General features: G+C 41.0%; 1 protein-coding gene across 5 annotated transcripts in view; it reads right to left on the minus strand.

The window, feature by feature from the left end:
- The window catches only part of kcnc2 (potassium voltage-gated channel, Shaw-related subfamily, member 2), a 77,321-nt gene extending 56,203 nt beyond the window's left edge, over nucleotides 1-21,118 (minus strand). For 2 of the 5 annotated variants that reach the window (XR_010912020.1, XM_067490777.1), the window contains exon 1: nucleotides 19,973-21,117. Coding sequence is in view for 4 of the 5 variants with exons in the window: in XM_067490777.1 (XP_067346878.1) it covers nucleotides 19,973-20,527 (555 nt within the window). In the remaining variant the exon portion in view is untranslated. Of the gene's footprint in view, nucleotides 1-19,972 lie in introns of all 5 variants that reach the window. The other 3 variants (XM_067490774.1, XM_067490775.1, XM_067490776.1) reach the window with 2 other exon arrangements.
- Nucleotides 21,119-26,436: the final 5,318 nt, after the last annotated feature.

A 26,436-nucleotide genomic window follows, 5' to 3' on the forward strand; every position in this document is an offset into this window, starting at 1 on the left:
CTCTAAAAGTCTGAGACACACATGAAAAATCCAATAATTTATTAATTTATTAATTTTATTAGTGCATAAATATACTTTTCAGAAACTCAATCGAGATAAATAGGGATATATTTACATATCGAGCTCTATCAATCTCGATATACATGTAAGCACGGAAACAAAATGCTTAAAACAGGTCACTTTATTTTTAGTGAAAATACTTTTTACTACTTTTTGAGATGCACCTGCGCCTCAGCAGGGGGGAACAATGCTCAGATGTCTCCCCCACATCGTCTTCCCCTCCCTTCTCACAGCATTTCAGCCTAATAAAAATGGACTTTGAGTGCGTTTTCTGGATACATCCGTTTTTAAGGAAAGTCCAAAGTTGGGAAACTGGTAATTACACCGATACCTGAACATGGCACAAGTTGCAATGCATTGTGGGGAGTACAACACCACGAGCTATTCTAGAGTCTAACTGGCAGGACAGGAGCGCAAAAATGTTGAAATGCTCCCTCAATATGTGTCAGCATTATCTTTGTTAGTGGTGCCGTAGCAAAATGCCATTTGCTTAAACTGTTTCAGTTGTGCTTTTACCACAAAGGAGGCTTTTTCCACAGCTGTGCAGAGTCGGCTTCCAGTCAACCTGCACTGAAGTGAATAGTGAAGATAGGAAGTAGTTTAAATAAGGCAATTAGATGAAACATGCCGACTTAAAACACTCCTCCTGACAGTAAGCAGCCGTGGTAATTTAAGTTATTTCACATGCCAGGAGGCATCAGTGGCTGGCAACTAGGGTCATGCATCTGCTCAGATGAAGACTTACACACACACAAACACACACACACGCACACGAGAGCTTTACCCCCTCAGAGAGACATGAGAGAGACACAGTTGTCCTTGGATAATAGCGGGCACACTGCCAAGAGGCTGCATGTCTAGTGCTCAAGCAGCGCTGGAGTCAAGCTCTTAAAATGGCTCCTCAGCCTGCGGGAACAGATGCAGATGGTTCCCCTCGATGTCGAGCCGATCGGATTCCCACAGAACTGAGGTGAACTGTCACAGAACGGTATTGAACAGACTGGGTGTGAACTTCAATCTGATGTGTGATGACTAAATGTGAATGCAAACACATCATCAAAGTCTAAACTTTAACCCTTAGATATTTACATCGTTACAATAGGTAGAAAAGAAGCTACAGAAGCTTTCGACGAAGCTTTTGGGAAAATACAAATTGCACAATTGCACAATTCACATTTGTTAGTTCTCTCCCCAAAGACCGTGATTAGGCTGAGACACTATCAGGATTCATAGCAACCAACCACTTTTGTTTACTGTTGAGTGAATGCATCAAAAATATGTTGCATCCAAAATGTAAAAAATAAAAATCAAAAATTTCAAAGAAATACTTTTTTTTTTTTTTTTAAACTAGTTTCTTGAGAATCAGAAATGTTTTATAAATCCCTGAGGGGAAATTGCTTTCGCCTCAGATGCTACCAGCAAGAATAGGAAAGAATAAGAATATCAGTAATAAGAACTTGACATATAAACATAACATTAGAATAAAATCCAAAGTTATTAACTTATATTTACAGATAAATAACTAGCAGGGTTTTGAATCAGTATGTGATCTCAGAGGGAGGAGTTCTAAAGTTTAATGGCCAGAATTCTGTCCAGATTAAAGGACATCTTGTGATTTCTTGTGGTGCTCAGTGGTGCACGTCTTATGGTTGCGATTAGTTTGTCCAATTTAGACTTCTGTTTATTCATTTCAAGTTAAAGTTAGTAAAATAAGTCTATTATGTGCAGTTTACAAAAAAAAAACTTTATTTAGTGAAATTTGAACAATTCGAGAACTTCGTTACCCTTCATGAATCTTCTGAACTATCAGCTCTTTATTGCTCCCCCAGGATCTAATTTCCCAGCATGACTAGGAATTTGTTTTGATTTTAATCTCAATATTTATTAAAATATTATAATTTTTATTGCATTCCTCTCACGTAAAACATAAAGGGAATTTCCTTCTTGAGGAAATGCATGCTATGCAAATCCAACAATTTGTAGAGTTGACTAAAAGATCCACTGGTGATGTAGTGCACTGAATTCTTGATTTGAAGTTTGTCTGAATGTTTTAAATTAATTACAGATTTTAAAATATTGATCATTTGGATGGGACTGAGTAATAAGCATTAAGCACTAAGGTAAAAGTGGAATTTGTATGACTTTATACCCCCCAATTCACAATTTGTAAAAAATAACAAACAAAGATTCTAATTTATCAGCACAGGTAACTTTTGAAGCAAGAGACAAAGTAGATTTGTTACAATTATTACTTTGATTCCTGTGAACGTAAAACCTTGACACTTCTGTTGAGTATACGTTGCCAGTTTTACAGTATCTCCAGTGAAAATCAGGGCTTTTATGATTCTTTTTGAAAATGTCACTTTAATTTAGGCAGGTTCTACTGCAGGTTTAATCCACCACAAGGTAAACAGGAAAAAAACCATCCTCCTCCCAAATTGTAAAACTAACAAACACACACATCCACCTGGTCTGTGGTCGGGAATGCAATTCAGTCGAACAGTCAGTGAAATGACCCATAGCAGCATGGATTTCTCTGTGGCCCCTGTTTAGATCTCACTGGGTTAAATGAAGGCATTTGTACTGTAAATCACTTTTAGAGTATTATCACCAAACAGATGAGAATAATTTCAGTTTTTTATAAAAGAGGCCCCGGGTAATGTTCTCATCCCGGCTCGATTACTGCAAACACTGAAGATTTGTGAGTCAATGACAAAATTGCTGGTGTGGGAGCGAATCAGCATTGTGCTTTGACACACATGCCAAAAAAAAAAACTCACTTCTCTACTTCTCATCACTTTGTGCTGCAAAATATTTACACTAAGACTAATGTGAACTCCGAGAAGCAGTTTGCATAAATTGATGTAGCTCAGTCTACGTGTTTCTCCCACTCATGCTTTGAAATGAATGATTTTCCTTAACTCCTATTGACATCAGTAAAGGCTGATATTAAGGATAATATTCATGATACAGACTATTGAGTCATATCTGCACATAACCTTACTGAACACTTCAGTGGACTTTATTATGTAAAGTGCCTTGAAGATTCAACCATGTCAACTGGAATTCTTTGTTCTTGGTTAGAAAATGTTCACTACTCATCCAAGCAGCTTCTTCAGTCTGAATAAAGTGGCCGGGGAACCCAGTTATATCCTCCAGAGGAGGCTGTGTTCCACCTTGGCCTGATTAGGCTTGTTAACTCGGAAAGTGTAAACATGGTGGAGTCATGAAGATGTAACGATTATGACCCTAACTCCCTAAACCCCTTAGGTGGGTCATTAGGTGTGGCCCTCTTAGTGGATGTGCGATGTCTTAATTTTCCTGGGGATGGATAAAAGGGCAGCATGAAAAATGGGAGACAGGTTGTGCATGAGAAGGATTCTCCATGTGAACATAAATGGGCTTCATGTCATGTCTCCTCTGTCCAAAATGTGTACAGCATCATCCTCAAATTAGGGTCCTTTGTCCTTCAGGGGTAGGTACACTGCTGACTCTGGTCCTGGGTGTTGCTTCTTCCGTTCTGGGCCAAATTCTTGGGCAGGCTGTTTGGTTTCTCCAGTGTGGAGCTCTGAACACTCTTCACTGAACTGGACCGCGTACACTACATTGCTCTGCTTGTGTTTAGATGTCTGGTCTTTCAGGTGGATGAGTCTTTGGAAGCATGAGCTGTACTTTGCACCTCAAACTGCACTTTGCACAATGGACACTCCATCCTTTCTTTTCCATTATTTTATTCCTTTAACGACTTTCTTTATGTAATATATTATCTTTAAACTAATTACATATGCTGCTATAAAAATATTGCTTCAAAGAGAATTTTGTTGCACAGAAATGGACAAGGCAATCAAGAATTCTCTTCTCGTATAAAACCCACATACAATACAACTTCCACATTAATCACGCGATTCACACTGGGCTCAATGAAATGGCTTTTAAACAGTTAATGCTATTTTGCTCGGCATCACAGACTCTGCAGTGATTCTTAGACTATGGCCTCAAGTCCAAAATCAGTTGGAAATGAGTTGTAAGATGTGGAGGAAGTGGTTGCTAGTGTTTTCCCCCAAAACAGGGAAGTGTGAGGATCATCTGGAGAATTGTACAAGTTGGAATCTGGAAAAATGTGGAATTTCCTTTTGGCCTAGCCACTGAGCAAAAGGTGTCTAGTTTTTAATAATGCTTCCAGGGTCAGGGTATTTTCTTAATTCTAACATGGGTGTAGTGAACAATTAATCTCAAATCATGCACCAATCGAATGAAATACTTACTTACGCTCTTTTTTTTTTTGGGTCAAAACTCACCTTCACACAGAATTCCGAGCTCAATACAAGACAAATAAGGCGAAATGTAAATTGTGAATTCTTCCTCTGATAATAGATTTGTATTCAACTTTAAATCTGGCCTTCTTCTACCTGATTATGTCTTTGTCCATCCTGCAAAAAAAAAAAAAAAAACACAGCCCAAGCAAACAAGTCTGAGTTCTCCAAATGTTCATGCATTTGTTTTCATCACGGATAGAGCAGCACGTTTTTGAAATAATTCTTTCAAAAACGTGCTGCTCTATCCGTACATGCGATCTAGGCATCAGCATCGAGATAAGACCGTCAACAAAAGCTTTCACATGAATTACTGACCCACTCTAGTACTACCCTACTTATACAGAGTGGCTGTTCAAATGAACCAGCATAATCTGTTTCTAATGGGGAATAAAATCAATACTATTACCACTTAAAAAGAAAAGAAACATCCTGTGGTTTTGTTTTGTTTTTTGGCTGGTTTTATTCATTTATTTATTTGGCCTTTGAGCTCCACTAAGTCTTAAAAGTCTGAGTTGTGTTAGTGAAGATGCTGGAAAAGTTGACATCCTGCTAGATCTTCTGTTACATTAAGGAATTACATTAACATTTTGCTAAACGTAATTCAAAAATATTATATTCACTAGATAGTGATGCTGACTTTGGGCAGCAAGTGTTGGGGCAGCCAAAAAAAAAAAATTTGTACTGACAAAATTACATTGAAAAGTGTAATGTCCACAGCCATTTGTTTGAATACAAATCTTTCAACGGTACAGTTCAAACTTAGCCTGTGGGAAATGGCAGAATCAGGGCCAAACCACTGCACCTTCAATCTCTCCTGAGATAGTTCATTATTGCCGATCCTACGACCCAGAATTGATTATGTAGGGAAATGGGGATTGATGGAAACACAAAAAAGCGCTGTTGCTGACATTCTATCAAGGGCAGGTCAGTAATGAATCATATTCTGCCAGAGATAACAAACCCTGTGGGAATGTCAAGATTTTCTCTTGTATTCCCAGTAAAGACACCTGAGGCCAAGTGTTCAAGACTAATTTACATTGCATTTCTAATTTGAAACCTGTAGTAGAGGAGCTGTGTAAGAAATGATTTAGTGATATGCATTAACGGATTTAAAGAGTTCACAATTAAAAACTTTATCTAACACGTCAGTTTCTCTACTAAATTGTTTTTGCCAATTGCAGTTTGGCAGAAATAGCAAGGGGACGTCTTCAGCAGCCAAGAAGTTACTGTCACAACTAATCTAAAGTCAGACAAAAAAATGACCTAATGACTTAAAACAGAGAAAGGTCAGAAATAAATGACAAATGGAAGCCCAAAAAATAATTAAATTAAACAAGCAAAATGCCTTTAACGACTTAAAAAGAAAGGAGGCCCCTTTCATCATAGTTCTTCCTTGAGGTAGGTTGATATCACACATAAACACAGTACAAATTGGGCAATAATGGTGTTTTACATGAAAGAAAAGCGTCAGAATAGGAGCTTGAGAGGTATGGTACATTTCTGAATCTTCCACAACCTGGTCAGGCCATCTGACACCCAAATTAACTTTACCAGTATGATTAGTTAAGGTCATACAGATCATTTAAGAAGGCAATAGCATAGGGTATATACAGTAGTTTGGGCTTAAAAAACCTGAGGTAACGCTGAGGAGTCAGTGTTCTGGCTGTTTTTTTACCTCACAATCAGAGTTCTCACCACTCAAGCCAGCGTTTCTACCACCCAAAGACTGAGGCATTTTCTCTCCTTCCTGCAGGCAACATTTCATCCGTCAGGTTCCTGAATGATGGATGTGGAGGATCCATTTAACGTTTAGAAATCCTGTCATTGACAAATGGGTTTGTTCTAATGTCCAAAAAAGTTACATAAAGTTCAGTGGATCAAACTATTGGCCCCTAATCTTGCTGTGCCAGGAGCCTGATTTACACTACAGGTTGAACTTGGTGGCTCAATGGGTAGAGCATGGGGTTGGCATGCCTGGCGGTGCCACACCTGGCCACCAAAGGCCACCTTGGTGCAGGTCCCAAGTTCGGATAAAATGGGGGGGTTGCCGCAGCAAAAGCATCCGGTGTAAAAAAAAAAATAAAAATGGCCATATCAACGTGCGGAACACATTCCGCTGTGGCCACCGCCGAAGGGACAAACCGAAAGCCGTTCATCTTTTGAAAAATCTCCCCAGACGGGGCCCCTTAACCTCTTCCTTCAGAGACAGCCCTGTCATTGTCGCAGAAAACCCCTTTTGGTTCTTACTGAAGACCAAATGCACTCAAACACAAAGGAGGATGATCATGCCTAAGTCCAGTGAAGAGGAAGGGGCTTGTAGAGGTTTGAGGGCTCCTTTGGGTCCCCAGGAGCTGGAATCCAGTAGAGAAATACTAATTGGATTGGAGCAATCAGGTTGCTGGCAGTAGAGAAAGAATCAGACAATAACTCCTGTACTGTACTAAAGGGCTGAAGTCAACTTAGTTTCAGTTCAGTCAGTCCAGAAAGGCAATTTAACAAAAACAAGAAATTCAAAATTTTCTATTCAGACATGCAAATCCATAGTCTTTTAATTTGCATTTAAAACAAAATATTCCTTTGGATTAATATGCAAGTCAATGTTGGACAATTTTGTAGGTAAAATAACTGAGGTGACGGTATAAGGATTAAATATTCTGACTACAAATTTTCACCTTGCAGCTCAACTCAAAGGCAGAGTTGTAATGTGGCTCATAAACCACAGCTTGGTTTCCCAAAGCTCTTGAGATAGAGAGGCATGTCACGGCTGTTTTAAATATAAATTTGGTGTATCCTTTATTTAATATGTTCAGCATACAGCGTGCTCAGTCTACAAGCCCCCAAAGCCACATTCAGCATTTTTCTTTAATGTAGAAAAATTCATGTTCTAGATTGAGATGTGTTAGAGCACATACCACCTTAAAACTGGCAAGTGCTAGCAAACAGTAGCTTCAATAGAGTCTACTCCTCTTACAGAACAAAACCCCCAAACTATCTAATGTGGATTAATAAATATCAGATCTCTCTCTTCCAAATCTCTGTTAGTAAATGACTTAATAAACGATCATCAATTTGATTTATTTTGTTTCACTGAAACTCGGTTGCAGCAGGAAGAATATGTCAGTCTAAATGAGTCATATTAATGATCATGTTCCTAGAATTGACAATTCTGCAGCCTCACTACGTTCAATAGTGGATAGTGTTGCCCCTCTGAATAAGAAGGCAGTAAACCAGCAGAGGTGATCTCCATGGTATAGTTCACAAACACGCAACTTAAAACAGGCAACACGAAAGTTAGAAAGGAAGTGGCGTTAAAGAAATTTAGAAGAATCTCACTTAGCCTGGAAAAATAGTTTGAAAGTGTACAAAAGTGATGCCAGAACAACATATTATTCATCATTAATAGAAGGAAACAAGAACAACCCCTGGTTTCTGTTCAGCACTGTAGCCAGGCTGACTAAGAGCCATAGTTCTGTTGAGCCTAGTTTTCCCTTAATTCTGAGCAGCAATGACTTCATGACTTTCTTTATGAATAAAACTGTAGCTATTAGAGAAAGAATTCGCCAGATCCTTCCCCCAACAATTACAGAGAGATCTTCATGTACAACATTGCTAGAATCATCGCCATCACCAATCCCTGCTTTTTACCCATAGATCTCTCTGAGCTGACTTCAATTATTACCTCATCTAAACCAACAACCTGTCTGCTAGACCCTATTCCAACTAAGCTGCTCAAGGAAGCTTTACCCTTAATAGATACATTCATATTAGATATCATCAATCTATCTTTAGAAACAGGCTATGTACCACAGGCCTATAAGGTAGCTGTAATTAAACCATTACTTAAAAAACCCTGTCTTGACCCAGGTGTGTTAGCCAATTACAGACCAATATCTAATCTCCCCTTTATTTCTAAAACCCTTGAAAGGATTTAGAGTTCAGCGTAGTACAGAAACAGCACTGGTGAAAGTCACCAACAATCTTCTCTTGGCCTCAGACAATAGACTAGTCTCTCTTCTCAAAAAAAAAAAAAAAAAAAAATTCAGTTAATCAAGGTTCAAGCCTATAAGACATAAAAGCCTGGATGTCCCACAAGTTTTTACTTCTAAACTCAGACAAAACTGAAGTCATAGTATTTGGGCCAAAAATCTCAGAGACATGATGTCCAACCATATTGTCACTCTAGATGGCATAAGTCTGGCCTCCAGTACTACTGGTCCAGTTATTTTTGACCAGGATTTGTCCTTTACCTCACATATAAAACAAATCTCTAGAACAACCTTCTTCCACCTTGGGAACATTACCAAAATTAGGAGCATCCTGTCACAAAGTGATGCCGAAAAACTGGTCCAGCCATTGGTTACCTCTAGGTTGGACTACTGTAATTCCCTACTTTCAGGATTCCCCACTATCTGGATGTGGCAGGCGTACATTCTAAAAGCCCCTGTATGCGTAAGCATAGATCATTTAGGTGGTCGTCTAGACCACCACCAGTATAAATCATAATCAGGGTAACAGGACTAATTGGCATAGATTCTTATGAAACGCTCAGACACCTCAGGGGCCCCAGAGGATGTCTTGCCTGGGGCACCATGATGTCTAGACACAGCCCTGCCTACATTAGCACTCTAGAGGAGTCGACTGCTTTGAATTGCATCTACTGTATTGCATCTACTACTTTTCCCGTTCAGTCGATCCATCTCTGTGTTGAATTAGCTCAACATGTCCCCTACTTGAGCGCTGCATTAAACAGTGGATCCTCTTAATATTCCATACGCATTTTCAGTTGGGAAAGCCAGAGGCTGATCTGATATAGTGACCTGGCATAGTTACTAAGAAAACCACGAGTTCCAGCTCATTAGAGCAATTCACTCTGTAAGGACGAAAGAGATCGACACGTTTTACGGCTTCAGTCCTAACGGAAACTGTCAAACGTGGTCAGCCCACAAGCACAACCCTTATTACACGATGACAGCTCTTTCTGTGCACGTCGCGCACCTGTCGTTTTCAGTGTGCGGCCTGACCCTCGTCTGTGCCAAGGAAAAGGCGGTTGGAGCTTTTTTCAATAAAAGCTGTGAGAATAGCGGCACTTGTCTGCTGTCACCCAGGAGCCTACCATAGTATACATGAGAAGGGCTGGCAGATAAATAAGATGGTATAAACACCTCTCTAGAATGTGGCGTGACCTTTGCCTGTGACGTCTGGAAGGCTCTGTGGCTGTGTTCCCACCAAACGGGAGTTAATCTTTGCAGAGGAAAAGAGTTTCCTCGACGGTGTTTGGCTGTGCGGGTTATTAGACTACATTACCCTTCAGATGCAGACCGGAGGAGGCAGATGGGCAAAATGTTTTGAACTAACTGGGAGTGAATATAATATTTTATAAACAAAGAAAATACAATTGTTAAGCTTGAACGTGAAGCCTGTTTCACCAGCAGGCTTTAGCTCCATGTTGAAATGCAATCCCTGGCATTTTGAATACCAATACCCAAATCATATTTTTTAGCACCTAATGATGAAATATATATATATATAGATGTTTCTGCAAATCCCCTTTTCATTTCAAACTAATATATATTTATTGCCACACTGCTTTGGAATTTACAGCTTGAACTTTAGCTCAGTAATAAGCTCAGTAAGAAACACTTACACTTCACCCCAGTTGACTAACATCACCAACTTGTGATTTGATTCAGTGATCTACAAATGCTACAAAAGCTTTACTTCCTATAGTAAACCAATGTAGCGAGTGAGACTATAACGAAGTGAAGCAGTAAAGAGACGATAGACTATATGATTCCCCATATTCAGCATGATGACATGTGTTGAAGTGTTCTTGGGTGAGACACTCTACCCCAATTTGCTTCTTGCATGGCAGCCACTGCCAATTGGTGTGAATGGGTGAATGGGAATCAACATTGTAAAGCTTTTTGGATAAAAGCGCTATATAAACGGGCATTTACCAGATTAAATGTCCCCGACAACCTGTAGTCCTGCTTAGAAAATTGTTAGATATCGCCTTTTGTAAGATGTGTAAAAAAGCTCCACTCCCCACAGGGAATTAATGGATTATTTTTATGTTGAAAACAATACAAAAATCTAACCTTGAATTCACCGCAGACTTTATTTCGAGCATTTAAGGCATTTAAAACCATACAGACTTCAGGACAAAAGAACCAGAAGCAAAATTCAGACACTGAAGACACTGAACCCCAACTTAGTTTCTCCCAGCGAGTGTTAAACCACTGGTGTGTGTGTGTGTGTGTGTGTGTAAATGGGTGAAAGAGAAGCAGTGTAAAGTGCTTCGAGACCCAATAGGTAGAACAGTGCTATATAAGTGCAGGACATTTACCTGGTTTGCTTTAGGACTCATTCCCATTGCCCTCTATAGAGCCAGACAATAAGAACGCCACAAGAGAGATGGGTGGGTTTGTCCTGAGGAGGAAATATGTCAAATTAATTATAATAATTATATTAATGTTGCATCACGTGAGCCGAAAATGACCTATTTGTATTGTTTTTAACACGAGGGGATAATGTCCTTATAGCGTTTACGTGTTGTTGTGCTGCCCCCCCAAGTAGCCAACACTGATGTAGGTTAACAAACAAGTTCTCAAGCTGAAAATGTTAATAGTTTTAAACACAAATTATGTAATATAGACTCTGACAAATTGAGACTGTGACCACACATTTCATACCAACCTTGAGTACATAAAAGTTGAAAATAGTAAGAAAATATTTAGCTCAAAGCCTATTTTTAACCTCAGCGACATCCCTGACCTTTAAACAGCAGTTGAAAAATCTAAACCTAAAGGGCAACTTGTAAATGTGCATTAATGCTTTTAAACGTCCCCCTGACTTCGCTATTATGAAATATCTCTCTGCTTCTAGCTGGAAAAAGTGGTCTGCACTTAGAGCATAGAGCATTTTTCTACCTATTTTTACTGAATGCAATTTACATTGCTTCTCATTCACTCATTCACACTCATTCAAACTAATGGGGAAGTTTGGTTTCATTGACTTGCTCAAGGACACTTCGATACGTGGCAGGAGGAGCTGGGGATCAAACCAGCAACTGTGTCGGTGGACGACCGCTCTAACTCCTGCACCACGGTCGTAATCTGAACTGACGGCTCCTCTAAGTGATGTCATCTGGAGACGTTTTTTAGTAGAAGTTTAACGGCATTGATGTACATGCAAGTGGACCTTGGATTAAAATGTTTTTTTTTTTTTGTTTATAAAAAAAATATAATAATAATCTGCACTTACTGGAAAATGTCCAAATAAAAGACAATGTAAAATAAAATCATAAACACCACATCATTTAATTTTTTTTTAATGACTTGCAGCTGCAAAAATATTGATTCTTCAATTGTGGAACCTGTTGAGAAATGTGGACCCAAAAAAACCCCCATTTTGAACCCAACTCAAGCTGCTCTCACTGAATTCCCACAGCATTCAGCAACTCAGCCACAGTCAGCCAGTCAAGAAACACAAATCAGTGTGTGTCAGATTAGTTAATTACCTTTTAATGTGTGAGCCCCAAGGTTGTGCAATTGGTGCCAGAGAGACGAACTTCCAGTAAATCCATTGTCCTTGGGAAGCACTTAATCTTTTAGAGTGAATGGATAAACATTAATTATTCAGTATTCAGCCCGAGCAAACGGCACATCTGTTATGGCTCAGAGAGCTCACATCAGGGCCCCTGGCGGCAGGTGACTGGCAGTGCACGGAAGACAATAGGAGCACACTTAACATTCATGCCATCATATCCATAAATGATACATAACTTTCCAAAAAATTAAAAATAAAACTTAGCTAAGTGCACTCTACGGTGTGTATGTGGTCCAGTACCTTTGAGGGTGTTCTCCTGCTGAGACGCACATTGAAGAACACCACCTGTTCCAGGTTCAGCAGTGCTCCTCAGACTCCATTCATGGTCACCGCGCTTTGTTTGCAAGTTGAGCGGCAGAAGCTCACCCGATTTGGCCACATTCCATATTTTCAAAAAGGAAATGACCAAAATTGAAATAAAATAAAAAATTCACACATGTGCGGTTACTTTTCCGCTCTTGACGTGCGCCTGTGAGCCCAGGCTGGATGCAGAAAACCTTTGATGGGACAAAGAGGAGCGCTGGCGTCATGGAAAGTCACACATGCACGTTTTTTGTCTCATGCGGCAAAATGCTTCATTCATAATCAAATGCAGATCATGCCAACTGGCGGCCAAAGTTCCCAAAGCCCTTTCTCAAATGCAGAATCAATGCATCACCCCATTACTCAGAACTCAAACATTTCTTTGCACCTAGCTTGACATTTAAACTGAAAACGACTCCAAGTGATAAAACTAAGATCCGCGTTCTTTTTCAAATTGCCCTTTGAACATGACTGCGCCTATTGCGAGGACTTGAAAAGGCCAAACAAATGGGAGGAGATCCGTCAGAGACATCAAGTTCAGGGGCCTCAGAGTAACACTGATCATGCATGAACAATCTGGCACTTTAATCTAGTGTGGAATAATTTAATAGTCCCTTTGCGAGAGAAAGGGAGAGAGAGCGCGAGCAAGCATGTTCTTCACTTTGGTGGCGAGTAAGTGAGTATGCATGTGTGTGTGCATGTGTGGAGGGGCAGAACAGAAAGGGGGCCTGATGGGATGCCGTGCATAGCGAGCAACTGCGAGTCAAGGGGCCTAATCGTGTATATTGAACGAGTCTTCATGGCTTCTATTCCTCTTTTGCGTAAAGACAAAAATATCTTCCTACGCCATCATTTTTGCTGGTGGTGGCCATTCACTGCATTTTCATATGAATATGTGTTTTGTCGCTAATTAACTTTATGAATTACAAAACTAGAAAAGGGGACAAAGTGACAGTTTTATTTACTGCCGCTTGTGAATTTCTGGTATCTAGGAGGTTGTCGCTCTTTGTTTGCTCCGGAAGTCGTACCTGTCCTGTCCATGATAAAGGGCAGAGATACTTGATCATAATGTAACAAAACATATTTACCAGACAGATAAACCTCTGTCTTAGCAATTTGTAGCTGATTCGACGCTGCAGTCCGTCTGATACGGCGCAGTTTATTTCTGAAGTACACTAATAACAGAACTCCAAACTTTTATTTTATCTGTTTTTAGATTCAAACCTCTGGATGGCAAAAGCTCACATACTGCACGTTTATTATGGGCTGTTAACTGATATTGTTCCAGAAAGATCCCAAACAAAGCTCCACACCTCAGTGGTCCCACGACGATGAGACCAGCTCCCAAATTCTGCCCGCTCAGCAGCCAGACTCCTTATATTAAAAGAAATCTTCCGTAACTTCCTTCACAATAACAAATAAATAAAAAATACTGTTCTATTTTGTACTTTCTACAGAAACATTTCTTCTCAAGGCGCTTTTCTTGCTGACTTAGATTTTTTTATCTGGTCACTTTGGATAAAAGTGTTCTTCAACATGTCAACGTCATCTTACTTCAGCAGAAATTCTCAGATTATAGCACTGATACTGATATAGTGTAAATAAAATTGGCCAACTCGCAGTTGCACTTTTTCCCATTCTGGAACATATTTAGATACAACTAGTAAGAGTAATTTTTTTGTGGTCATTTCACAAATCAAATTTGTTTTCCAATTAGTTTGAGCTAATAATCCATTTCACATCATTATAAAATGTATGCTGTATTTAGAGATCTCAGAAATGAAGTTGGTGGATATAATTATGTTATTTTTTCAGATAAAAAAAAACAACCAAACTGAAAATTAGATTCAACTTTTCCTGTATCCATTACCGTTCCTTTAAAGAGGAACTGCATAACACTGAGATCACTGTCTCCAGTAATAGCCAAGTGACTCAAAGTAGCAGTGACAAAGTACGGATGAGACATAATTCCCTTCATTTCTTAAAGTACGACTACAGGCAGGAAAGAATCACCATGTGTCCTGGGGCCAAATCCGTAAAACAGTGTTGACTGATAATCCAAAATATTTGTATTGTGTTTTATGAATCTCAGTTATCGTGGAACTGAAATGGACATTTACACAACATTTAGCTGAACACTAGACACAATGAGCTATTGGTCATAACAGATGAAATGAACTGACAGCAGCAACATTCCCAGCATGTTTGATTCCTTAGGAATTTAACCTTTATTTTGAAAGCCAACTAATATTGGGTTAATACGTTAGCTACTGTATGTCGACATGACCATAAACCCAAATCTGACATAGGTTGCTGCTACATTTTTAACTCAGTACACTCGAGACGTCAACCAAAGACACTGATGAGTGCAGCATAAACGATGGATCTCACATTTAACAAAGCAGGTAAAAGTACAACCCCTCCACACTACACCTGTACACAGAGCTATTATAGTCAACACAGCAGCACAGGAAGATGATTGGCGGGCCAGATTAACATGACTGGCAGCAGCTACAAACATGCCCAGTGGCGTGCCGTCACTGCCCACGCTCAGCCTGCCATTTGCCCTGCTCTCCCAACTGGCATCGGGTCTGCTGCTGTTTGCACGTCAGACTCTATTTACTCAGCAACGCCTTGCCGTCTGTTTGCAGCAGATCAAGTGCACTTCCGGGCTTCCCACAAGACTCCGACCCTGTGCAGCGTGGTTCAGCAGGGCCCTCTCAAGGAAATGGACAGGCCCTTGTACACCTGTAGCTCTGGTTAGACAGGGATGAGAAGTAAGGAAGCTAAAGCACATCCCCGGGTGTCACCTCCGACAGTAATTAGAAGGCCGTTTAAAGGACATGCACACATGGACCTGTTGTGTCAGAGATGCTCCGACGAGCTTTATAGCATCACTGCCTCAGAAATAACAAGCTAGCATACAACGGGTTACCGAGCAATAAGGGTTCATGGTTGAGAAGGTTTCTGAAATCAGTTTCACGGACCGGACGGATCTCAATGAAAACAGGCTGTGGTGATGAGCGATGCGGTTGCCATGACAACAGGCAGGCTGAGCGTACAGCCTGGATTTGGTATCTTTAGGCGTGCAGCAGGCAGCACCCAGACAGTTTGGGTTTTTAACCTCTTAAGTGGCAGAAAGCAAGCTGCAGTCTCAGATGAGATCATGGGAGAATGGGGGTGGGGGGGGGGGGGGGGGCCACAAAGTCAGGCATCAGTTAAAACCTTTGCCTCAGAGCACAGACATGGGAAATGAACAAAACAAAAAAATGGTGGTGGGTGTTATTTTTCCCCCGTCGTCTTTTTTTTTTTGTTACCATCCCGACTCAGCAATGGCCAAACTACAGAGACATGAGAGGGACAAACAAACAGATTAACACATAGGAGAACACATACACCTACACACACAGAGGAACAGTCAGTCTTTTCAGAAACAGAATCCTAAACATACGGGAAAAAAAATAAATAAATCAAGCAGAAGTTCACACAGACAAGTGAGCACAGTTGAATGGCAGCCGCTGTTAGAAAACAGAGTTTTAAAAGAGGCAGCACTGGGAGGGAGGAGAGAGAACAGGACGGCTACAACAATAGAAACAGCGTGGGGAGTCCAGAGAAACACACTCGGTGCTGCTGACTGCTGGCACACGAACACTCGTGGATGAGTCGGATGGATCAGACTTTGGGGTTTTCAGATTACCTGGAGAAACACTGTGAGGATAGTCCTACACAAACAGCTGAGCTGTCTGATGTCAGTGAGTATTCTGCTGGTAAACAGAGAGCCGTGTTGCTCTGCTGTTACATTAAGACAACTCTCCTCACAAACCCTGCTTCTAAACTCATTCTCCTTCCTGCTAACACTGTAGAGCAAGGTAGGAGTAATAAGTACATAATTTGTGTCGCATACTACTGCATCCACCACTAAGTAGCAATAGAAACTTGTGATCTCTATAGATAAAACCCTGAACATTGATGTGGAGGTCGACAGAGTCCAGTTCCCTTAACTGTTTCATACTTTGAACGTTAAAGAACTTTGGGTTTGGGTTTTTAGGTGATGGTCTTATGTACGTAGAAGGACGTCGCTTTTGTAATAACAATGTGATTTAGTTGGTTCTATGTGTTTAAAAGATCATTTTCTAAATTAACTATTGTCCAGACATCATGCAAATGCTAAAACCAACGCTGACTTGTCACTACTCACAATTGGTTACCGGTCACTCTGCAGCCCGGGTTTGTTTGTTCATCTGCGCCATTGACTTCCATTGTTGTCTAAAAACTCATATTCAGCTTTACTTTTGTCGTCATCAGTTATCTTAAATAGCTCTAAAGCACAGACATGTTCCACCTCCTCCTACCTGTAAAGGTATCAGGACATACCTAAAAATGTCAACAAAAAAAGTAGTGGAACTGCTGAAGCTTTATGAGTCTCAGCTGATATTTGAAATGGTTTTTTGTATGAAAACAGGGGCCTGTCGGTTTTCACCTCAGTCTCATACAGTCTCTTCGCATTCTGGGTCAAATTTAGTTACAAGAGAATGTGGCAGCAACCGCTGACAGTGAAGGGGGGGGGGGGGCGTCAAGTCCTTTGTTTAAATATTCAATTTTACTGAGCTGATATTCAATAAATGATAAAGTAGAATAAATGTTTTTTTTTTACTAAGATGTTCGTAGTGTGCTGCCCCCAGTGAGGGGCAAGATAACCCAAGACGGGCTTAAAGGGACTTCAGGGCAGTAGGGGAAAACCTTAATACTCTACAGTTCAGCAGATTTTCAATGGTTTAGGTTTGATAAGTAAGAAACCAAAGTTTCTTCAAAGATTTCTAGGTTCTAGGAGTCTGAGCCTTTCCACAAACTGTGATCGATAAGCAGCATATTAACTGTTCAGAGGATTGATATGATCCATCCATCTTCATACTGACCACTACATCACTACGCTTAATGGTGCGTGTGCCGTTAAAGAGCACTTCGGTTAAAACTGTTAGCTGTGTGTGTCAGGGTCAAAGGTCAGGTGAGTAAGACATTTCCTCAGTCACCTTTCATTTCCATTAACAATTTCACATGACTGTTTCCTAAGGACTTGACAGTACACTCCCTCCTATGAGTTGGACAATGAACGTTAACCGAAAGGCACCCGGCCTTTATTCAATGAGGGAACATCAAGGACACTAAGGAGGAGACTGAGTGTCAGCACCATCAGGAAATGTGGTTCCCATGCAGACAACAGATCTGACAGCGCTTCTATGAACAGATGCTTCTGTGTGGTATTGGTGGCAGAGAAATGTGGCGTGACTTCATTTGTGTGCGCGCATACTGGGAGCGTCTTGGTGCACGGAGACGGACGTATGCGTGTAGTAAACAACAAGCACTCGGCTCCATCAGCTCCCGTCTGCCAAGTGAAGCGTCACTGAAACTAACTCAATATTTACTTCTGTTACACTCCCTGTCAGTTTGTCACTCAAACTTTTGTCGCCAAAAATAAGCTCCAAGAAATTACCAAGCGGTGAAGTAGCACAAGGAAAAAAACATGGTTTCACGTTCATTCGTTTTTGCTTTGCTGTCTTCACTTTCAACGGTGGCGGCTAACGCCAATAATACTCTTTAAAAGAAAATGTCTCCTGCACGATTAGCACAAAAGACCTGACAAGATTCATATTTATTACTTTAATTCGATAGCGCTTCATTTCCTCAAAGCTCAAGCTCATAAAGTCCATGCAGTCCTGTTCTCACAGCCACCTGCAGACAATGAAGAGGAGGAATGATGTAATCACAGTAAAATGAAACCAGTGCTGTAACTGTTTCTCTCTTTTTAGCTGCTGAGGATTTGAAGACAGATTTAACAGTTGAGAAACGGACAATAAGTTTCATTGTACTTCATGAGGAAATTACGAGCACTAAAACAAGTTACTGAGAGGAGAATTTCAATAACGACGAACTTAACTTACACTACATTTAGAAGTAAAGCTTGACAAACGCAGATTATAACTTTTTTTATAAAGTAAACATAGATTAAAGGCACAAATAAATTAAAAACACATTTTCTTCAGGGACTATTTGATTGTTTAATGGGAGGCAATGAGTCAGTTAGTGAAAAAGTTTTTATGTTGATTATAATAAATCAACTGTTAAAATACAACAAACTTTAACTTTCGTCTAATGATCCAAATAAAAGAAAATGTGTAAGGGAACGCTTGTTAACACATTTGAGCTTTTTAAACATTTTTTTATACATTGAAATGTCCTTTAAAGCCTCCTCGTCTCTAAAAAAGTTACTTTTTCGTACTTGTGCTTCACATTCATTTTTCCTGTCTGAAACCACGTTTCACCACTTGTGCCTGAAAAATAGGTGGTTTACCTCAATGGGACCCAAATAAGAACAGAATTAAAAGGTTAAAAAAGGTTAGAAACTTGATATTTTCAGAGCATCGGGGTGAAAGGTGATACAACAAACCAGAAGGCTGCACTTGTGTCCATTAAACACATGGAGGACAGAGGAAACATACTTGCATTACTATAGAAACAGTCACCGTGCAAAGTTCCCTGCAGCAGTAGTAATTCTCTGCTAAACTGAAAACACAGGTAAATTCACACATTCTCTATAGCAACAACCTCTTTTTGCACTTGTCCTTTTGTTGATTCCTCTCTGACCACACCCCAATCAGTGACGACATAGAGCATCAACTGTCTTTTTTAACCTTCATTCGTCTTTATACTGAGAAGCAAACAAAGAAGCATTAGTTAATGGTCGAGGTTTAGCTGAAATGATGGGGACTGGGGACACGAGGAAGTCATTCCTGTAGCTGTTTTGCATTCGTCTCCATTTAGGGATGACATCACTCCTGTTACATGTCAGACTGCCAGGGAGGGAACGATTTACTGGCTATTAACCGAAATTCAGCAGCCCAAAGAAAGCTTAGAGCAGGTTCAAGGGTGGTGGGGGTCTAAAATGAAAGGGTCAGACACACCGATGCACCTGCCAATCAACTCAGACTCAACTCTTTTTTTTTTTTTTTTTTTTTTTGTTCACCAACATAAAAGCTCCTGATTCACACAAAGCCTGAATGTAGAAATGCTAATTATTAAAAAACGAAGGACAGATACACCACGTGTGGCCTTTTGAGAGTACATGTCGCCTATTTCATGCACTTTAGTAGCTGCGCTCATTTTTGCAAAAAGACAAAAGTATTTTTGGGTTTGTCAGACATTGAACCGTTTTGGGATGCAGGTCAAAGAAAGAACTTAATTAGTACCTAAGAGCTGGGGGCTGCTTTTATGACATTGTTAGACTGCAATAGAAAAGGATGCATGGCAACAACAAACTGAATCAAAGTGCAACAAATATAGACTCCAGCCTGTTTTTTTGGCACAGGACTACACGCCTGAAATATACACTGCTGCTATGAATATCCATTCTCAGCGTTAACACCTTTGTTTGCTTGTGACAAGTGGCATATTTTTAAATGAGAGTGCGCAATTATTCCAACCGAAAAAGGCACAGAATTATGTCAGTTTTCCCCAATAACTTTTTTTTTTTTTTTTTTGGATGAAAAGGACGTCTTGAGATTTAGTGTTTAAGTAACTTGTTCCAATGGATGTGTTATAGTGTGAGCTGCTGTGTGTCTGTGAGGACAGGGGATGCGTAAAGTTGCACTGTGTGTGAGACAGCCCCAGACGCAGCGGTGCGCCCTTACCCTCGCAGCCCTGGAGGAGTAGGGATCCTCGAATAGATTCCAGATCACCGGCTGCCACTTTCTCCACAGGCTGACGGTACCGTCGGCAGCCACGTCCTCAATGCCCAGTCTCTTCCCTATCTCGTCGTCCTCGTCCCCGTTGTCCACGTTGAGCTCGAACACGTCCAGGGCTTCCTCCGCGTCCCGGTGCTGCCGGTATGTCATCCAGCAACAGGGCTCCACGTCCGTCTCATCGATGCCCCAGAAGGAGAGCTCCTCCTCGAAAAGCGGTCCGCACACATCCGCCGGGCAGTGGAGCTTCCCAGTCCGGTAGTAGTTGAGCACGTAAGCGAAGACGCCCGGGTGGCGGTCGAAGAAGTACTCGTTGGTCCGCGAGTTGTACTCGATGAAGCCGGGGACTTGTTGCAGCTGATCCAGCACGGAGTCGATATCCGAGTCGGAAGCGAGCAGGGCCAGACGCGTCCCCGGTAAAGTCTTCAGGGTGGTTTTGTAGGTTTCGTGCCTGGTGCCCCCGACGTTGAGGATTATCCTCTCGTTGTCGTCAAACTTGCCCATCGCTCTGTATCAGACATGACTTGAAAGAAAGCGGGGGAAGTTGGCGAGTGCAGTCCGGAGGTAACGGCGAGCCCGATGCACACACACACACACACACACACACACAGACACACACACACACACACACGCACGCACGCACAATCCTATTCAAAAAATCTCCAGGATTTTGGTCGTGATTCGCAGCATCCCCCGAATTCTCTCATCCAACGCTTTCGTGGCGTCGCATAGAGCCCGAGGCGATGAGCATCGTTTGGTTTCGGATGCTTCAAGCAGAGATATCGATTCGTATCCCACAAAACCGTCCAGACACTCACTGTTCCGGGAGTGTTGAATGATCTCAACCGGTGGCTCCAAATAGACTGCGCTGCTGATGCTGCCGCCGCCGCCGTTGCGCGTCTCCAGCGTCCCTGCCCTTCTCCAAGACGCACAGCCGCTCGTCAGCGTCGGACTCATTACTCCAAATATGTAATATGTAAACAATTACTATTTAAGGCTTTTTACTCTACTCTAGGAAGAGACACACACTGAAGTTATCCCCCAGTATCCTGCACCTACAATGTTACTTTGCTTAAAAAGATCAAAGGCTTAACACAGATTGATTTGAACCTAATAAACTCAGTTGACTTACATATGTGATAACACCTTCAACAGATCACTCAAACCCAATTTAGTGGGTTTTGGCTACTACAGGTACATAATGCAGGTACTGTATGTATTTTTATTATGAGCCCCCCCCCCCCCCCCCCCCGCCCCCCTCTTACAGCATCACTGAGCATTTAAACAGCACTGTCTTGTATTATGAGTCTTAACATTTGTCTTTTTTTTTTTTTTTTGTCCAAACATCTCTTTACACACCTGCATGAGGGTGACTTAATGATAGTCAGCTGCTTAGTGAATCATCTCTGGTGACGAAACACGAAGTAGCTGGTGCCTGCCAGTAGTAACAATACACTGAATATTTCTGATTTGTGGGATCTTATAAGAACACTACTTTTTAAAAGTAGACAAATTTAGCTCATGTTACATTTCTGGATTGTTGTCTTTCTCCTCGGTTCGAAGTGGCTGAGATTCAAATCCCTTCCTGTTTAGCCCACTTTTGTCCTTTTAAGTACTTCTTAATAATACACATAGCGCCTGACTCCCACAAACCAAGTGTAGTTCTACCGTGGCCAAGGAGTCAGTTTGCAGTAATTTCTGTAAATGCACAAATATCTAGGCACTTGGACCAATGTAAGCACAAAATGCTTCGGAATATGTGTATTTGTATTACTAATCTGATTCTGAAGAGCAACTAGTAACTATATTGAGACAAATCAAGCAAGAGAAGCAAAGAAGAGACCAGTGTAGTGAGTGAGAGACCCTAAAGGCAGATTCCACAGATATTACAGTGACATACAGCATGTGGGATGATCGCTGTCTTGACACAAGGTTTTCCAGAGTTAGTAGCACAGGTGGATTGTTAGATGATGGGCCCCGGAGCACAGACAGATTAAAAGGCCACCTCAGTCCTGGGACCCCCCCCCTCCCCAGATGAACAAGATACAAAAACAAACAAAAATGAGTTTCCTCACTGGCTCTTTGGGTTCATTCGTCTAATATTTGTAACTGCATATCCTTATAGGTCTGTGGTTACTCTCAGGGTCAGACAAGCACAAGGACAAACACACATGCTCATTTTTCACATGTTTCTGGTCATTTTACAGTTGCAAGAAAAAAACATTATAATAATGGCACTGTTTGAAATGTCCTTGTTTTCTGCATAATGTGGTCATGAAATGTGACCTGATCTTTACCAAAGCCACAAATAACAAATACAAGATTTCTCAAAAACAGTTACGATCTTTCAAGCAAGTACTTTCTACAGCTGTGGATTAGAGCTGCACAGCATTTAGGTGGGATTTTGGACAGAACTGCTTCAGCATAGCCATATTCTTAGGACATCTCTGTCATTCTACACCGTTTATGTTGGGTTGAGGTCTGATCGCTGACCACTCCAAAAGCTGAATTCTGTCTTTCTGAAGCCATTTCGTAGCAGATTTACTTCAGTGTTTATGGTCATAGTCCTGCTGCATCCTCTAAGCCACATTGACATCGTCTTGTACTATACCTCAAACTTGGGAATTCATTTTCCTGTCAGGTCTAGATCACTGTCAGGATGTTCTGTTGATGTTAGTCATGGGTAGCGCTGTGTTCTTCAAACAATTCTACCTTTGTTTCATGTGTCCACAAGACATTTTCCCGCTAATGTTGTGGCGTTTCAAGGTGGTCTTTGGCAAACATCAGCCATCCTGCAATGTTGCCTTTGGCGATCATTGGCTTGTTGATTCGTGAACAGAGATGTTATCCGACTCCAGTGAATCCTTCAAGTCTTTAGCTTTGTTCTTCTAGGGTTCTTCACCTTATTAAACATTCTGCTTTGTGTTGAAGCGTTTGACATTACTCTGTAGCCCTTTCCAGGTACATGCAAATCAACAACTCTTGACTGTAAGGTCTTCTGCGATCCCTTTTTCGAGAGGCATTGCTCATATCGTAGCTGATGCAGCTTGCGAATAGTACAATGACACCGAGTGGTTTTAGAAGTCAGGGTAGTTCTAAACCAGGTTCCTGTTTGACTGGACTACAGGTTTAACGTCATCTGACAAAGAAGAGCAGTGATGCCGTTACTTCTTCCACCATCGCTCTGTGAGTTCAATAGACGTGTTCAATAAAGACAGAAAAGATCAGGACTTTAAGCTTAGGAATATTGTTTTTGTTGAGATTTCTGACCATCTATGTAAAATATCGTCACATATCTCCTAGTGGCGATTTGTCTCTTTGTGTCTTAACTTTTTATTTTGCGCTGGCCACCAGAAGGTTCCACTCTCCGCAGGTTACAAGGAGAAAACATCTTTAGAGCATCTAAACACAGCTGAGTGAACAAGACAACATGAGGGGGGGGTTGACTATAATTACAGACATGATTATTCCCTGATGTAACCTCTGAGTATCCCAATTACTCAGTGTCTTGATCAAATCTGCAAAGGGAGGATTTTACATTGCTCTTTTATAACTGATAACCTATTGACTTATCTAAAATGGGCGTATCTTTAAAACTTTTCTTCGACCCGTAACAGCCTTTTTCTTAATATCTGCAAACCTGTGCCAAGATAATGAAGCAGAGACTGTGGAGACACTGCCCTCCCTCCTGATCTACAGCTACCCCTCCCCTCTCAGATCAGCCTCTTGACAGTTTAAACCAACCAATCAACATGAACAAGCCATTAACATCTGGAAGGTGAGCGTCTGCTAAACTTCTTGGGGAATTTTACAGGGCAGAGTGTTCGAACGCACCGATGTGTTCATCACCTAGAATAGCTGAGTTCCTCACACTGCTACAACATGACAAATGAATGTCAGGCCAAAAAGTGATGTGTGTCTGCTGACTCCTTCATACTGATCATGAAATCTGTGGAGCCTTTTATGTGTCTATCCCCAGTGGCCCCATTTTGATGTTTTCACGTTCATCCTGGCAGTTCGTCCATTTGCCCCTGTTCTTTGTGGGGAAAGAAAAGTGCTTCCACTGCTAAATCCTTGTTGCTATAGAGGGAAAAAAAAGAAAAGATCTGAAGCATTACGGCCACAGGGACCTGCTGCAGCATCACTGGAGATCACATTTTCCGCGTAGGTTTACAGTGAGCTCGACCTTACTAGAGGTCTTACGGTTCACCAGCAGAGGTCAGTTCAGGTCAGTGAGTACAAAAATTCTCCTAAAAACATCCATTACGTTAAGAATTTTCTACAGCTGACTGCTTCCCCACTTTAATTTAAAATGCAAGCAGCTGCTGGACTCGGAAAACTGAGGTGCCGAGTCCCTTTAACATTTTACTAATGAGTCCATTCATCACCAAAGATAAAGTACTGAGGCACTACAGTGGGTCAAGATGCACCTCGCCTATAAACAGCTCTCCTTGCACTGACCGATACAGGAAGCAAACGGAACCCAGAGTCTCTTTTGTGCCTTATCATTCGCTGTAATATCTTCGCTAAAAATAGAGCAGCCAGATTGCTGATCTGTATCAGGAACTGGAGAACAAAAAAAGCCAAGGTCCTCAACCAGACCATTTCCCCCCAGAGGGAGGGAGAGACTAAAGGCTAGACAGGCAGCCTTGGCTCATTTCCATCCAGGTTCACAATAACAATCCGAATCAGATACGTTTGCAAAAGAATTAGTTTCTGATATACCAATTAAAAAAAAAAAATGTCTCGGTTAAAGAACGATTTCATATGAATTTCAACAAGCTGGAGGTGATATAAAAATGTTAATAGACAAAAAGACATTTTGGGTCCCCGATAAAATGAAATATTGGAATAAATCCTTTTCACTGAACTGCAGAGAAGTGACCTTGGAAGAATGAGGCAGGTAACGTTCTCCATCTGAACTTTCTGTAGCCTCCTTTTCAGGTTTAGATCTGATGAAGCACAACACGTCCAACCTAAAACAAAACCTCCTTTGAAATAATGACAAATAAGAGACACCGAGACCCTATTTTGACATAAAAAGACGGCAATGGTGCACCATGGGAAGGCCGAACAACGAACAACGACCAAGCTGACTTAAAAAGTGCCTTTTAGTGTTTGAGCATTGTGTTTTCATGAAGTTTTGACTGTTATTTTTACAATACATTTCCTCGTGGGCCAAGCTAGAAAAATAAAAAAGCTCAGTCCTACATTTCACATGATGCACCTCAGTCCTTCCTTACTGCCATGTTGTAACTTTCAACAATTACAAAAGGAACAGTCCTGATATTTATTAGCGATTAACGACATTTTTAAAAACATTTACAACTTAAATGTAGATGTTTGCTGCTAGCTGTCATGTTGCCTTTTGCTGGTGTATTATGTTTGTTGGTGCACGTTACTGCAGCGTGAACCTGTTACTGTTAACCTGAATATTTATCGCATCAACGGAAAAACCTATAAAGTGCTGTTGAACGCACTCTAAACATTTCAGTTTTTACACTCCAGAAACACTTTAACCCCCCTTTGAGGATGTTTTGGTGTGATTAGAAGTCCAGTGTATAGCCCCCTTGAGTGACTGGGGGGGGCGACAAACGCTGTAGATTCACAACCATGGAGTACAATTACAAAATTATCCTGGTAACCGCAGGCTCTTGGATGAAATTAGGCCGAACTCCCAGTGGAAGAAAAGTGAGCTGATTAAATGTGGCATTCCTAATTGAGAGAGCCAAGCTAATTTGCGATGAATCCAAGAATCTCCCCCCCCACATACACACAAACACACACTCACACACACACCCCATGCTGCATGACAGGAAGTCATTAAACTCGCCATGCCTTAATTACAAATTATGATTCCAAGGGGTGAATTATTTTAAGAGGATACTCTGGAGAATTTATGAAAATAGTAACTTGGATGATGGTTTGAGCTTAACAGCTCAATCTTACAAATTTTCCTTGGTTTGATTAAAGTTATCCACATAAATCAGTGAAATCTGATTACTTGTTCTTATATTTCATAGAAATAGGCCTTAATAACCTAATGATTTGCTGTAACTTTGATGCAGGGTTGCCATCTGCAGGTTACCTGCAGGAAGCTCACGTACCTTCTGCAACTTAATTCAGCCTTAGGAAACACGTGCTGAAGAAAATAACTGACTTTCCACGAGGACATGTTAAAATTCCTGTCATACTTTGTGATTTAAACAATAGTTGCCTGTATGATTTAAGCAAGACTAAAAGTTAAGTGTGTGCTTCCACCTGTGCTTTTCCCACTGTGACATGTCAGTGTTCTGTAGTGAAGTTGTGCACTAAAAGCTGCTTCTCTCCTGAGAGCATTTTAGCACCTTTCAACAAGTTTTGTTTTTTGAACTTAGAACTTTACGGTGACCGAGATACCAGACAGGGCAAAG

This window comes from Channa argus, chromosome 21, assembly GCF_033026475.1.
Source record: "Channa argus isolate prfri chromosome 21, Channa argus male v1.0, whole genome shotgun sequence".
Classification (NCBI taxonomy): domain Eukaryota; kingdom Metazoa; phylum Chordata; class Actinopteri; order Anabantiformes; family Channidae; genus Channa; species Channa argus.